This window comes from Peromyscus maniculatus, chromosome 22, assembly GCF_049852395.1.
Source record: "Peromyscus maniculatus bairdii isolate BWxNUB_F1_BW_parent chromosome 22, HU_Pman_BW_mat_3.1, whole genome shotgun sequence".
Lineage (NCBI taxonomy): Eukaryota > Metazoa > Chordata > Mammalia > Rodentia > Cricetidae > Peromyscus > Peromyscus maniculatus.
In genome coordinates this window covers 55,086,606-55,102,539 of record NC_134873.1, presented here as the reverse complement: position 1 = coordinate 55,102,539, position 15,934 = coordinate 55,086,606, and the positions used below count along the sequence as shown (strand labels likewise).

Here is a 15,934-nt window from a genome sequence, read left to right as displayed (position 1 = left end):
CTTTGTGGTGATATTGTGTTCCCAAAAATATTGTGCACCCTAATAAACTTATCTGGGGTCAAGAACAGAACAGCCACAATATTAAACATAGAGGTTAGGCAGTGGTAGTACATGCACTTAATCTGATCACATGGCAGGCAGAGTCTCTGTGTGTTCAAGAACACAGCCAACCTTTAATCTCAGTACCAACCATAGAGACCTGGAGGTCTGTATAGACAGGCAGTGACGAGGAAGTCATGTGGTTGGGTTTACAGCCAATGAGGAGGCACAACAGAAAGGCAATAAAAAGACAGGACACAGGAAGAAGGTTTCTCTCTCAGGGGAAGGACGGCAGTGAGTGGTAAGAAAGTGGTCTTAGCTCTTGGATACTGCTCTGATCTCTGGGCTTTTAACTCTTTATTTGGCTCTGTGTTTCTTATTTATTAAGACCGCTTAGAATTACATCTATACTTCTTCATGACTGTCATTTTGCTGCTGCTACAAATCATAATGTAAATATCGGATATGCAGGGTATCTGATATGTGAACGCAATGGGCTGTGACCCACAGGTTGAGGACCACTGGCTTACAGCCTTTGACCTTACATAAGTTTCCTCCCATCACAACCTTTACCTAGAGACTGTATGTGTGTGTGATTGTGAGTCTGTGAAATAGCCAAGTTTTCCAGGTGGGAGAGCGGAAGGACAGGAATGTCCATCCACCTCTCACTTGGGGACAAGACCCCAAACACCATTTCTTTCCCTTGTCTCTAAGGGGAAGCAGTGACTGGCTCCCAGTCTCTCTGTCAGGCCACTAACACCAAACTCTTCTGTCTCGCTGCCCACAGACAGAGGAGAAGGGGAGGGAAGACGAGGCCAGTCAATGCACTCAGTCCCGTTTACTCACTACCCTGTCTAGGCCTTAAGTCCGCCATAACTGCCTTGCACCTGTCTGGACAAAGCTGCATTTCCTCGTCTTCTCTTCCACCCTGGCTGCTCAGTCTCTACCACACTTCAAATTCTGCACTTAAAAGTGAGCAAAGGGTTGCCGGGTGGTGGTGGCGCACGCCTTTAATCCCAGCACTCGGGAGGCAGAGGCAGGCAGATCTCTGTGAGTTCGAGGCCAGCCTGGGCTACCAAGTGAGTTCCAGGAAAGGCGCAAAGCTACACAATAGAAACCCTGTCTCGAAAAACAAACAAACAAAAAAAAAAAGTGAGCAAAGGGGGCGGGGTGGGGGGTGGATCAAAAGAAGAGGATGCAAAAGGGAGAAAGAAGAAAAATATAAATATCAGAGAAAACCTATGTTGTCTCATCTCATCGGCTTCATTTGCCTTTTAAATAACTAGTAAAACGAACCTGTAAATGATCCAAAAATATGAGATTCTAAAGTCTGCCACCCTCTTTGTTTCAGTTTCTGAATGCCGTTAGACCAACTGGTTTTACTTCCTTCTCAACATACACAACACAAAGCCCACAGAGGCCTCCTGGGAGAGGCCGCCCCTCCACCGGCACCTGGCCTGCCTGCACACACCGTTTGGAAATGCCTGTGCTATTGGCCTCTCAGCAAGTCTGAAACCTCCTTCTGCTCCACCAGGAACAGATGGCTGGCTCCTTTTGGTACACAGGCACAGCATCTTCAAAATAACCTTCTCCTGCTGAAGCATGCCAACTCATTAAATGTCACTGTGCTAATGTCCTGTCCACAACGGGAAGGGGGAGACCCAGACGACCACGGCTTGACACAACAGGACAAGGGTGAGCGGTCATGCTCTCCTACCTTCACCTGAGGACCCCGAGAGATCGATGATCACATACACTTTTCCTTCTGGCTCCAGATCAATCTGCAAGTAAGAAAACGACAGTGGATCTGTTAGTACATGGCTGGGCAGCATGAGGGATCCACATTCCCACCCCGAACTGTTGTAATCTGGAGTCGCAGCTCCATGCATTCACCAGCCCACGGTGTGCCAAGAGCAAGGTGAGTTAGGGATGAAAGAGCATCCAATGATGACCGAACATCTACCGTGCTGTACTAGGAGGTCTGAGGCACACCCAGAAGGGAGCATCCGTCAGCGGTCTTAAACGGGGAGGGATCTTGCTTCACAATGGACGCTTGATGACTTTCTAGAGGCATGACTGTCTAGACATGACTGGCAGAGAGAAAGCCATAACTGGCATCTGAAGGGTGGAGATGCCAGGGAAGCCACAGGGTATAAGACAGTCCCGACAGCTGAGAATCGCCCAGCCTACCAGGTCAACTGCATGGAGGCTGGAAGGCTGTGTGTCATCGCCTTCTACAGACAAGGAATCTGCTCCAAGGTCTAAGCTAAGTGGCAGTGCTGGGATTCGATGCCGAGATCACCCACGGGAACTTGGGTCCTTTATTCTATATAACTGCTTCTCGGGAAAACAAGAGTCGTGTTAGACGTCACTCCCGTTCTCAGTGATTCAAATCTCACCGTGATGTTAAGAAAACAGAACAGTGACGAGCCCGGCTAATAAGAGGGAGAAAATAAACGATGAGCAAACATCGAAGGCTCCTGAGAGCAATAGAGAAGAGCAGTTTGAGAAGAAACAACAAAAACGAAGGCTCAGAAAGTGCACCTTACTTTACCCTGACCCCCTCAGACTTAGGTCATGAGTTGGCTCCATGGGTGTTTTGCGATCCGCAGACGCCAGCTGGCTTATAAGGAGAGCCAGTACTTTTAAGTCCTTACCAACGGCGTCTCTTTTCATGCCCAACTTGCTCCCACCCCTACTGGAGCTCAGCTAACTCCTATACAGAACCAGGTTGATGAAATGAGGCAGTGGGATGGGAACCGCGGACGGGACCTCTTAAGACATTGCAAGGCAGGAACTCTTCCTGCAGAAAGTGTGCCGCTTCCCATATGGGAGAGTAGTAACTCGGGAAGCCTTGGATCTCCAAGTCCACACCATGACGCTCACCCACCCCCACTGTCCATCTGTATACACAGAGTTCCAATGGGCTCAGCAGCGCCAGGCTCGCTCCCCAACAAGCTGTGCATTTCCTAAGGACAGGAACCACCATCCCTTCCTGTCGTTTTTCCACCGTTCCCAGCAAAGAGCAGGGCATGCTTAGCGAGTAATTCTTAGGAAGAGGCAGCGCGGTGGACGTCTTCTGATCCTTCGAGGTCAAGGACAATGAATGCCTCCTCTCTGAAGCTTTTCCAGATACTCCCATCAGGCTGCATTCCTCCCTCCTCCGGGTTCCCACAGCACACCAGACGCATCCTAATCACAGTTTTTATTACACTGTCGCACAGTGTCCATGTAGTTATCTCCCCTGCCACATTTCCAACCCCGGCTCACTTCTCTTGGCCAGAAAACACCCAATACCCATTTGTGGAGGCGGGGAATGGCTTTAGATTCTACAGCATGGTCTGTGTCCTTCACCCCTTGAAGGCTTCACGCCCAAGGAGGAAAACAGACTTGTGATTTGTACCGAAGTAGCGATTGCACAAGACTGGAAGAGGAAGGGTGAGGCGGCCACACAGTGAACATCTGATATGAGCACCTGCCTGAGGCAAAGAAACTCAAGTTGAATGGATGCTCTCTCCAGGTCACCCATACCCTTCCCAGAGTCAAGGTTTCTAAAGCCGCTCGGGAGCCCTGCTGCATGGCCAGACTTAGCTCCTCATGGCTGAGAATGTTGACTACCTGGTCCACATTTTCATTTGCATCAAGCCATCTCCCATAGATGAGGTACCTGGAGGAAGTTCACGCACTCCGGTCAGAGAATGAGGAAGGGCAGTGAGCAGATCTGGGCCACATTCGGGGACACCACAGGATCCACTTGTCTGAGCCTGGGCTCCAGAGGAGAGCCACATCCCCAACTGGATACCCATGGGATCCCACATGATGTTTTTTCACATCATTCCACCTCAACAGTTCATGATCTTAAATGTGTACGTAAAGCAAAGTTTCCCCAGAGCTCTCAAACACTCATATGACCCCATCATAAACATACTCCATCCCTGGCACAGAATTACAAACAGAAAAACCAGTCGTGGGCCCTGCTGAACAGCGCTAAACCAGAATTCTGTCCCTGCCAAAGTTCAAAATGATCAGGAGCCCTTTTGACCCTCGAGAACGGAATTCAAATAATGCCTGCCTTGTGGAGATTAGATCATCTCCACTAACCCCCAAACAAAACGAAACGCTTTCTCATATCCTCCAAGTCAAAGATTTCCCACGACTGCTGACTGTATTGGTGAGGCACAATGCTATCTGTGAAGGGCAGGGAGGGAATGAGATGGGCAGCGAGGCCTCTCCAAAGGCGGGCACGGAGCCTATCTCTGCAGAAGGGGAGTGAGGACTCATAGCAGGGAGGACAGGTCATCGGCCGTAAACTGTGTTAGGATATTAACATTCAAGATGGCTATCAGAAACCATTTTGGCACCCACTGCTCCCTCCCTCAATGCTAGCGCACTGCATTTCCCAACCGAAAAATAGAAATGAAGCCATTAAACACGCCAAGAGCAACAAAGCTCTGCAGAACGAGCAGATGGCTGCAAAGCTCCGGCCAAGCCCCAGTCGGCCAAACGAGGCGGCTTTGAGATTCCATCCAGGGCGGCAGGACTTCAGGGTGGTGACCGGAGGGGTGGCCTAGTACAAAGGGTGGCAGAGAGTGGTCTGGCTTCACGGCCAAATTCATTTCATCACGATTCTGCCCATGGTCGCACCGCCCAGATAATGCAGCAATGTGGGCTCCCCGGCCTGTGCAACTTGTAGTCTGTCAGAGGGCATCATCAGTACCAGTACCAGGCAGCTGGAACGAGTCTGCTTGCTCCAGATGTAGCCTTATTTATAAAATCTTTTTAGATGTCTTACCTCTCCCCGACAGACCCCCTAGCCACTTTCCTTTTCTCTTGGACTGTGATCTCCCTTCAAGCTAAATCACCATTGGCTTCCCCTCTAGCCAGGGCCAGAAGCCAAGGAAGCCGTGGGGGAGATGACCACAGCCCTTGGCTTCATACCAGGCCTGAATCCCAGTTTTGTCTCTTACCCGCTGAGTGACCTCAGACAATTATTTCCTCTCCATAAGCCCTGGCTTCATCTGTGAAATGGGTTGTCATGGAAATTCCATGAGACAGCAATGCAAAGCACTTGGCACTCAGAAAACACTCGGTGGGTGGAGAAGAGAGAACTGAGTGGCTAGATGGCCCGAAACAACCAGGGCCTACAGGATGGCTCAGCAGGCAGAGGGGCTTGCCGCTAAGTCTGATGATCTGAGTGTCATCCCCAGAGGGTGGGAGGAAAGAACCAACTCTTACAAGCTTTCCTCTGACCTCTCTCTATATTAGTGTCATGCCACACATGAGTACAATAGATACATACATAAGACACACACACACACACACACACACACACACACACACTCTCTCTCTCTCTCTCTTCAAGTCTCTCCTTTTTAGTTCAAAATTCTTCCTACTCTAACAACCCCCCCCCCAGATAAATAGAAGACATTTTGTGTTTCCCGATATTACTATAGATGATTACAGGATATCAGATGACATTTTAGTGGTGTTGTGACTATCAAAAAAGGCTAAGTCTTGTTCCCATCCTAGGGGAAATCCAGGGGCAGGCAAGGCCATCCCCTAGACATCAGAAGGTCCATAGTACCATGAGAGATAGGGAGAGCAGATGATCACAGGAGTCCTGAACATCTACTTTGCTTCAGATGCCTTCACATGCCTTGGCTTACTGAGGCTCTTGCGAAGTCAATGACAGTCTCAGTTCCAGATAGGAAAGGGGGGTACAGTATGCTTTCTGCAGTGGTGCCCCCCCAACACTACCTAATTATGGAAGGATTTGATTCTGCCTCAACTCCAAGGTCAGACTTGTGGCCCTGCTAGCCCTAGCCCACAGAGGCTTCTCTGATACCTGTCCAGGGCATTCTCCTCCCAGCCCCATCCAATGTCCTCATTATCCTTTTCAGTGGCCATTGGCTTCCCAGGCCCAACCTTCCTAAGACACATCCTCAGCTCTGTACTGAGCCCAGGGGAAGGTCTGTGTGAAGATGCCATTCATTCAAGAAGGAAAATGCCCACAGAGATAGAACAAACCACCCAGAAATTCCTGAAGCAGCAGGACTTCTGAGTGGTGCCTGCCTATTTCTAATGGCCTTCATGGGTCAATTTTATTTAGTCCTCATAATTTACCTGTACGCTAACAGGTACTGCGTTGGTCTATGAATAAGAACCACATATGGTAGCACACACTTGCAATCTCAATTCTCCCAAAGGAGAGCCAGGAAGGTTATGAGTTCAAGGCAACTCTGAGAAACATAACAAAACTCCATCTCAGAAAAGCTCAGCAATAGAGTGTTTGCTTAGGTGCACAAGGGCCTGGGTTCAATCTCTTGTACTGCAAATAAACAAAGACTTTAAAAGCTGAGGTTATAAAGAGGAGGAGTAGCCAGTGTAGCCACAGTATGCCAATGAGGGCCCATCTGCTTCATGACATCAGGGCCTTCATATATCCCTTGTCTCTGGGAATGCAGCCCTATAACTATTATAGTTAACTAAGAAAGAGCTTGCCTCCCTCAGCTCCTAACTCCTAGGCCAAGGATCCTTCTAGCACCCCACATCCACCCATCAGGAACTCTCATCCAATTAGTTTTGAAGCAGAATTCCACTGGTAAGTAGCCAACAACTTCTTTATCTGCCAAGTATATGTCAGGCTTCAGTAACCCAGGTATCTGTGCCTGTGTCTAGGGGACCAAGGGCTTCAGTGACCTGGGTATCTGTGCCTGTGTCTAGGGGACCAAGGGCTTCAGTGACCTGGGTATCTGTGCCTGTGTCTATGGGACCAAGGGCTCCAGTGACCCAGGTATCTGTGCCTGTGTCTATGGGACCAAGGGCTTCAGTGACCTGGATATCTGTGCCTGTGTCTAGGGGGCCAAGGGCTCCAGTGACCCAGGTATCTGTGCCTGTGTCTATGGGACCAAGGGCTTCAGTGACCTGGGTATCTGTGCCTGTGTCTAGGGGACCAAGGGCTCCAGTGACCCAGGTATCTGTGCCTGTGTCTAGAGAGCCAAGGGCTTCAGTGACCCACAGGTATCTGTGCTTATGTCTAGTAGACCAAAGGGTTTCAAGAGCCAGGCAGCCTGAAATTCAGTCAAACTTCCTCCTACGCACAGACCAACTTTCACCTGAGACCTCTAGATAAACTTCCCCCTGCCTGGCTCAGGCCACCTGAGTTTCCCTTCCTCTTCTAACCATCCCCAGGCACCAAGCTTGGAGGGAAGGAGAGAGAATGGGAGAGAGGCCCTGAGGGGCCAAGTACCACCTACTGGGATTCACGTAACTCAGTGTTTATTTCTCTTTCTCCCTTGCTTGGAAAAGGTTGGGGATAACGCAGGAGGTAGGAGAACCACCCGAAAAGGAAGCTGAGCCTAGCGGTTATGGTCTGTAATCTCAGCACTTAGGCGGCTGAGGCAGAAGGGCCATAAAGCCGACGCCTGCCTAGGCCACCACTGGGTGAAGGAACACACTGGCACCTTTGCAGGAGGACTCTGACTCCATATCAAAAGGAAAAACGGGGAGATGGTCCAGTCACTAACATGCTTACTATGTCAGCGTGAGGACAGGAGTTTAGATCCCATCATCCGCATGTGGGAGGCATGTGGGAGGCATGTGGGAGGCATGTGGGAGCCATGTGCATTGTAATCCCAGTGCTAGGGCCTGCAGAGACGGGGGCTATCTGGAGCTCATTGACGGGCCGGCTAATGAGGGGGGGGGTCTCTCCAGGTTGAGCAAGAGGCCCACCTCAAAAAATTAAGGTGAAAAATAATTGAGGAAGGAAGACACACGGCAACAACCTCTCTGCCTTCCGTGTGTGTGTGTGTGTGTGTGTGTGTGTGTGTGTGTGTGTGTGTGTACACTTGCATACATGAAAACAACATACACACACCAAAGTAAAAAAAAGAAGATATAAATCGGGGTAAAATGCTTGCTTAACATTCATGAGGGCCTAGATTTAATCCCTAATACCAGAGAAAGAGAGAGAAAATGAAGAAGTCTATACCCTTCAGTTTGGGCCACCCTCCCACACTTAAGTACATCATAGCCCCAGGGCTTCCTGGCATGGAAGAGACCAGGCAGACCAAGGTCATTCCGGCCACCAGCATCTTATAGAAGGTACAAAGCACCAAGACATGGCATGAGAGTGAAGGGGAATCAGGGTGGGAGTGAATCTGACCCTAGTGCATTGTGGACAAATAGTATGACATGGAAAAAAATTCAAACCTAAACATTAAAGTCACCAAAACGCTGCAGTGGGCAATGTGGAAGCCACTCCAACGTGCCGGTGTGGTGTCTAGAAGCTGATTCTGCGGCTCTTCATCTGGGGAGGAATCTGGTACCCATGCTATTGGCAGCACACACTGACTGGTCACAGGCTGGGGGATACATGGAATGAAATGGTTTTCATGGTCCCACTCTGATAATGGGCTTCCATAGCAACTGTTTCCATAAAATAATGGGCAGGGGTTGTTTTTCGTTTTTTCTCAAGTGACTCTCGCTGCGGTGTGAAGATATTATGCAGGGGGCAGGAGATGGCTTAGTGGTTAAGAGCATTTGTCATGAAAGCATGAGAACCTGGGTTCAAATCCCCAGCCCCCGTGTGAAAAAACTGAGCATAGCCACGCATGCCTATAACTCTTATATGGGAGGACAGAGGCGGGCCAATCCCTGGAGTCACGGGCCAGCTAGCCTAACCCAAACCATAAGCTTCAGGTTCAGTGAGAGACCCTGTTTCCAAATTAAAATGAAGGATGATCGAGGAGACACCTGACATCCTCCTCTGGCTTCCACAGGTGCACCTGAGTGCACATACCCCACCCTGCTCCCACACACAGATATTACATAGGCTTTTCTGTACATCTCTGCTGGGCAGAATCTTTCTAATCAGCATTTGTTTATGCGGTGCTTGGAACTGAACTCAGGGCCTCAGGCATGCTGGGCAAGTGCTCTTCAGCTGAGCTACAGCTCCAGAACTAACAGATATTTGCACATGTTGCCTCAACAAAAGCATGTCCTATCAAGTTACTTCACCATGCACACATGCTGGATCTCCACAGGTGATGGAGGTGACTTGTTTTTGAAGACACCAATGTCCACAGCAGTCCCACGACCTAAGAGCTCCAAACTGGAAGCAACTCCATGCTCCCCAGCAGGTATGAGGACAAGCAACCCATCCTACATCCACACCATGGAAGTTTGCTTAGCAATACAAACGAATAAAGTAGCAATACTCATACAATGAATGCCGCGCCAAAGACACCAAACATCATATGGTTCTGTTTATATAAGGTCCTGAAACAAGCAACGCTAATTTACAGTGACCAGAACCACCAGGGTGACTACATCCTGGAGGTAGAGGCGACCGATAACTGCCTTTGGAAAGATGGAAATTTCCTCCATGTTAAATGCAGTGGTGAAGGGGTGAGTACATACATTTGAGGAAATGCGTCAAGCTAGGCACTCAAAATGGCCGCCCTTAGCTGGAGGAGAGTCGATTCTCAATGAAGCTGTTCTTTATAAAGGAGAAGGAGGCAAAAAAAAAAAAAAAAAGTCTTCACATAAGGATTCCTCCACAAGCTTCCTTTAAATAATAAATCATCTTTCCGCCCTCGGAGCGTTTAAAATTTCATGTTTCATTTTTTAAAAATAAAAAGACTCATTCAGAGTTTTTTCACGAGCACATCTGTCACACAACATAATGTACACCTACCCGCGTGGGTGCACACATTCACACACCACCCACGCCTGCGAACACATTCACAGGCACACAGCTGAACCACCCTCTCCTGTCTGTGATCAAAATATAATAATAGCAAGAAAAAAACACATCCAACATGTAGGTTTCAGAGTCTACCGGATTATTTAAACCTCTTTCTCTGTGTGTGGCTCTCCACATCCTCACAGATAAAATGAGATGACTTTGCCCAAAGGCTCTGAGCCGATTTTTGGTTACCCGAATGACCTAAATATACACAAAAAAGGCTAAATAAATCAATAAATAAATCAATAGATAAAACACCATTTGACATATCACTCTACAAGTTAAAAAAAAAAAACAAAGTAAGAAAAAGATCTAAATGTGCTGGGTGAGATCTAGGATTCAGAAGTGGAAGGGACAAGATGCAATGTGTTTATGTGCTAAGTTGTCGTGCAAAACAAAGGTGTTCATGTGTGGGTGTACACACACACTCCAGATTTAGAGCCTTTCTGGGGGGACTCTTGTTTTCGATGTTTTTCTTAAGTCTTTTTTTTTTCAATTTATTTTTAAGCCTCTTCATATTTATGAGTGTGTAAGTATAGGCACACACGTTTAAAATACATATGGTGGTGGCTGGTCTCCTCCTTCTACCTTGTTCAAGACAGGATGTCTTGGCACGTACTCTCTTGCCTGGCTGTGGATCCTGGGGATCTGAACTCAGGGTCTCACACTTAGGCAAGGGCTTTCCCACCTACTAGCAGGACATTTGGTCAATGAGAAGTTGAAGCCTCCTCATGAGATGTCACCACGGGATATGTAAACCAGAATCGGGTCGTCTTCTCCATTCCTAACCCTTTCATTTTTAAAATTCTATCCAGGATCATTCGTTATAAAGTTTTAATTCAGCACCTTTTTAAAAAATAAAATGTCCTTTTAGCTGCATCGGCTGTTCTAACCTTTTATCCTCAGGGTGCAGCTGGCTTTTGTTACTAGACACATTTTAATAAGTGTCCCTCAGATCTGGTTGGCACCCTGCTTTCCCCATTGCCCACAGCCAGGTGGCGGGGACCAACTGAAACGCAGCCCACCCTTGGGAATCTCACGTTGTCTAGACCAGAAGCCTGCATGACACATCTTAGCTCTGGATATGCCACACACGCAGTAAACACAAGTTAACATCTGCTTCCTCTTTCCAGTGGCCTAGAGATGGTCCCCCCCTCCCCAAGCTAGCAGCTTCTTCTGGTGACAGAGGTGGCTGAAAACAAGTCGCCAAGCTGAAGAGGGAGCATGTGCAATGACGTACATGCTCATGATACAGTGCTTCCGTCTTGGAAGAAAGTGGCAATACACAGCTCCATGCCCTCACAGATCGTGGTGAGCACAAACAGAACAAATAGCAGAAAATGTCATCCCTGCCCCTGGTTATTCTGAAGTGAAAAACTCCTTGCTATGAGCCTGCATTTTGTTTGGGAATGGTCTCCCTCCCTGGGTGCACTTATGTTGCAGAATAATCTTTTGTACACTGCAAAGAAGTGCCACTCTGATTGGTTTATTAAAAAGCTGAATGGCCAATGCTTAGGCAGGATTTCCAGGCATGGAGGATGCTGGGAGGAAGAAGGGCAGAAACTCAAGGAGACAGGGAGGAAGCAGGAAATCAGGACAGATTGTATGCAGATGAGGTAAAGGAGCCTTGGGCAGCATAAAGATGAACCGAAATCAGTTCATTTAAGTTATGAGGGCTAGCTAAAAAACAAGCCTAAGCTACCGGCTGAGCTTTCATAATCAATAAGTCTCCATGTTGCTACTGGGGAGCCAATCGTCTCTATGAAAAAGTCCGACTACACATTTAGATGTATGCTTACTTTATTTTTCTGTTTCTCACATTACGGCAGTATGGCTCAGTGATGGAGTGTACAGACCCTGACACTAGCCTGCCTGGGTCCAAATCGTAACCCTGCCTGTTAGAAGCTGTGTGGCACTTGCTTTGATCTCTTCATCCCTTGAGCCCAGGCTTCGTAGCTAACAAAAACCAGTGAGACTTCTTGGACACCACAATGAAAGCAAAGGCCCTGAATTGTCCTCTTGGAAAACCTGGGTTCAAAGCACACGAAACTACAGCAAAGCAGCCAGGCCACTGAGACAGTGAGCGCCAACAGGATGCAGACCACCAACACCAGCAGGCAACCAACCGGTGCCCCTGGGCACATTCCGGTCTGATGATACTCTGGATGGCAAGTCTGGTTTGTTACTGCTTTGCCTCATAGAGTTGGAACCTATGAGTCCTCTGAGCAAAAGAGCAGTTTTGTAAAGATCGTGGAAGCGTGAAATGTAAGAGTCAGAAATACTTAGAAATGACTTGGTTCAAAAACACAAAGTAACATAAAACAAGGGTAAGGTCTTTTTCCTTTTGTTTGCCAAATTGGCCATTTTTTTTCTCTCTTGAGCTATGTATTTCTGGGTTATTTAGAACTAAAATATAACCCAAACTGACTGTAATGATGTGTTTGCTTTTCAGAAATCAAGATTCACTTGCCTGCTTGAGATGAGAAGCGTGTTTTCTGCCCCATCACTCCCAAGAGGGTTTGAGTTTTAATAATCCCGACTGAAGTTTTTCTCCTGGCCACTGCCATGCGTCTAAATGACTCATGCCTCAGTTCCCTGGTTTCTTACCCCAGGTGTTTTCTCTGCCTTGCACCTGTGACAGATGAGGATTTGGTTCAGCATCCCTTCCTCCTCAGTCCCTTTCCATAGAACATTCTATGCCCTAATTCTCAGCTCTTAGGCTGTTGATCAAGCTCAACTTTGGTTATATGGTAGAAGCTCACTTTGCATATATGGAGTTCTTAATTTGATCCTCAGGCACAACAACAACAACAACAACAAAACACACACACACAAACCCCTCACTTGCTCCCCCCAGACTATCCCTTGACCCTGCTCATTGTAAACACACACACACACACACACACACACACACACACACACACACACCCCTCACTTGCTCCCCCCTAGACTATCCCTTGACCCTGCTCATTGTAACCAGAAAACATCAGTGCCTCTGGCCCTCCCCATCCTCCCTGTCCCTACACCTTGGTAATTATACCTATAATTTATACCTACACAGCTGGACCCTCAAGGCTGACGGTACAGACATTCTGTTCTCTAGCCACAGTTAAGTTCCATGCTTTGTTATACAGTGGTTCTAAAATCTGAAAACTAATATCATTTACATGTGATGGCTTTACAAACCGCTCATCTATAGACTTACATATTTGTATCTATATTTATATACTATCCACATACAAAAATGGCAACTCCCGTGCTACTCAGCGGACAACATACTCATCATCAAATGCAAACGGGGTCGTCATTTTCCATTTCACCGGTTGTTTTTCTACAATCCCCAAGGTTTCCCAGAATCCTCTTCTTTAGGATTTGCCCGGCGTGACTTCCCTCCCTCATCTGGCTGAGTGGCTGGCTCTGTTGGCTGGTGCTCAGCAATGGTGCTTCCCATTCCCTCAGGCAGCTGCTGTTGTCACGGTCCAGTCTCTCTTGTTCTAGGTTTTTGCTTGGAAAAGTGTGTTCTCACTGCAATGCTGATTAGCAGTGGGTATGAAGCCATGGTCCTAAGACTCGACATGCCTGCCCCCACAAGCGAATGATGGTTTGACTAGATACACAATTCTAGGTGTAAATCAGCCACGATCTATCAGAACTTCCTCTTAACATCAATGCGGCCACTAGACTCTGATGCCAGCCTGACTGCCGTGGCTCAGCACAAGGCACCGTTTGCTTGTCTGGTTTCCAGTCTGGAACTCTGGGGCCCTTTTCCATTCTCACTGTTGTTAAATTCCACAATGACATGTCTCAGGGAGGCATCTTCTGATCATTGTGCCAAAACTGAACTTGTGGAAGTCACTCTTCCATTTATTTTTTAATTCTTTGTCCTGGGCTCTTTCTCATTTTCATTCTCTTTCTTTTTCTTTTTTTCTTTTCTTTGTTTTGTTTTTCAAGACAAGGTTTCTCTGTGTAGTTTCAGTGCCTGTCCTGGATCTCACTCTGGAGACCAGGCTGGTCTGGAACTTGCCTGGCTCTGCCTCCCGAGTGCTGGGATTAAAGGCGTGCGCCCCCACTGCCCAGCTCATTCTCTTTCTAAAACACCTACGACTTGGATGCTGGGCCAGTAGAACTGATCCTTAGGTGCCTGACCATGTAAATATGCCTTTATTCCATAGTCTAGATTGCCTTGACTTTATCCTTTCAGTGAACTTATTTCTAATAACACAAGAGTTTATGCATATGCCTACCTAATCCCTTGTAGCTCTCTTTTGTTCTTCTGGTACATACATACAGCACATTTCAAAGAATACCATTCCCATCTGCCCTTAGGGTTAGATAGGGGAGCCCTCCCTTAGAGCAGGAGCCCCAAGAATCTCCTTTATGCTTGGGTACTGGCCCATCTCCCCCTTGGTTAACTGGCAATTGCACGCGGCCCTAACTTGTCCGGAAAGCCCGGATGGTCCTCTTTCCGCTCCTCTCCTGTGCTCTCGGCCACAGTCTATGGAGCAGCAGAGAACTGGTTTCTTCAGGAAAGAAGGTAACGTCCACACCATTTTTCTAGTTCCTCCCCAAACATTCTACCATTTCTTTGGCACAGAGCCTTCCAATTTTTCACCCCAGGAGTCTGGAGCCTGGCTCCAGCTCCTTCTGCATTGAGATCAAAGGGCGCACATCTCTACAGCTAGGTCTTTTAGTCCATGCTTGTTTTCACTCCTGTCCTTGGGGTAAGCATTCTGCAGTCTGGAGTCCTTCAGAACAATACAGAGGAGCGGTCTCTATGCTAGGCTACAGAACCTTTTCTAGTCAGTGGTTTTCAACCTTCCTAATGCTGCGACCCTTTAATGCAGTTCCTCATGGGGACCCCCCCCCCAATCACAAAATCATTTCATTGCTACTTCATAACTGTAATTTTGTACTATTATGAATTGTAATGTAAATATCTGATATGCGGGATATCTGATGCAACCCCTGTGGGGGTCGAAACCCTCCGGTTGAGACTCACTGATCTACACTGTTTTGAACCGAGGCTCCTCAGTACCTCTAGTCTGCTCCACTGGGTGGCATCCCGCGGTCTCCTCACCCAGAGACTTAGGATAAGTGTGCTGGTGTGTTCTTTCTGCTCACATGGCTGTTACAGATTCTTCTACTCTTTCTCTTTTTCTATCGTGTGCATGAAATCTTGAGTGGGCAAAGGAACAAACACATTTGCTTCCAGAAAACCTTGAATGGAAATTTCCAAAACATGTCAACCTGCAATGATGTTATGCAGAGCTGCTAAGAATGAAGGAGAAAGAGACACTCGTGTAAAAAAGTGTGCCCACGGAGTGTAAACTGCTGCAAAATTTGTAAAGAATATTTTGGCATTACATAACAACAGCAAAACAAAACAAAAAGCTCTTGACCTTGCAATTCTGCTTTTGGAATTTATCCCAACCACACATGTGCAAAAAGATTTAACCACAAAGATGATCATTACAGCATTTTTAAGAACATAAAATTAAAAAGCAATGATTTAGCTAATAGCTAACTATCTAAATAAATGGTAGACTATTCAAACCATTACATACCATGCAAAAATATTTAAGATTATATTTAATAACATGGAAAACTGTTCACAATGTGGTATTAAAAGTTAAAATTAGCTTATAAAGGAATATATGTCCTGCGATCCAATCTTGTGAAGACCAGTGTGTGAGGAATGTACTTCTAATCACAATTAAAAAAAGGATCTATGGAGAAATAGGGTAAGATGTGATTGTGTGTGTGTGTGTGTATGTGTGTGTGTGTGTGTGTGTGTGTGTGTGTGTATGTGTGTGTGTTCATGAATAGTTTGTAAACCTTCTACCTTTCTCCTAGTTTCTACCACACTTCTTGGTTAAAATAAATGCACTATTCTTTTAAGAATAGTATAAATATAAGAATAGTATAAATTCACAAACAAGGAAACTAAGGTACAAAGAGGTTACAAAATTTGCTCAAGCCTGTAAGCAAACCACTCAAAGCCAACAAGCAGAAACTCAGTATTCTTAATTTCTTTAATTTGGGGATACAAGTTAAAAGTGGGGCATGATTTTAAAATGGCACATCTCCACAAAAGCTTCATTTTCAGGTCAGTGGTAATAGCACTGCTCACTCCTAACCAGTGGGAGA

At 46.9% G+C, this 15,934-nt stretch overlaps 1 protein-coding gene across 3 annotated transcripts in view; it reads right to left on the bottom strand.

Moving 5' to 3' along the window:
- Prkce (protein kinase C epsilon) overlaps positions 1-15,934 on the bottom strand; it is a 505,293-nt gene that overhangs the window by 312,622 nt on the left and 176,737 nt on the right. For all 3 annotated transcript variants that reach the window (XM_006986497.4, XM_042267318.2, XM_076559041.1), the window contains one exon: positions 1,757-1,820. In XM_006986497.4, coding sequence (XP_006986559.1) covers positions 1,757-1,820 — 64 coding nt within the window. The remainder of the gene's footprint in view (positions 1-1,756; positions 1,821-15,934) is intronic.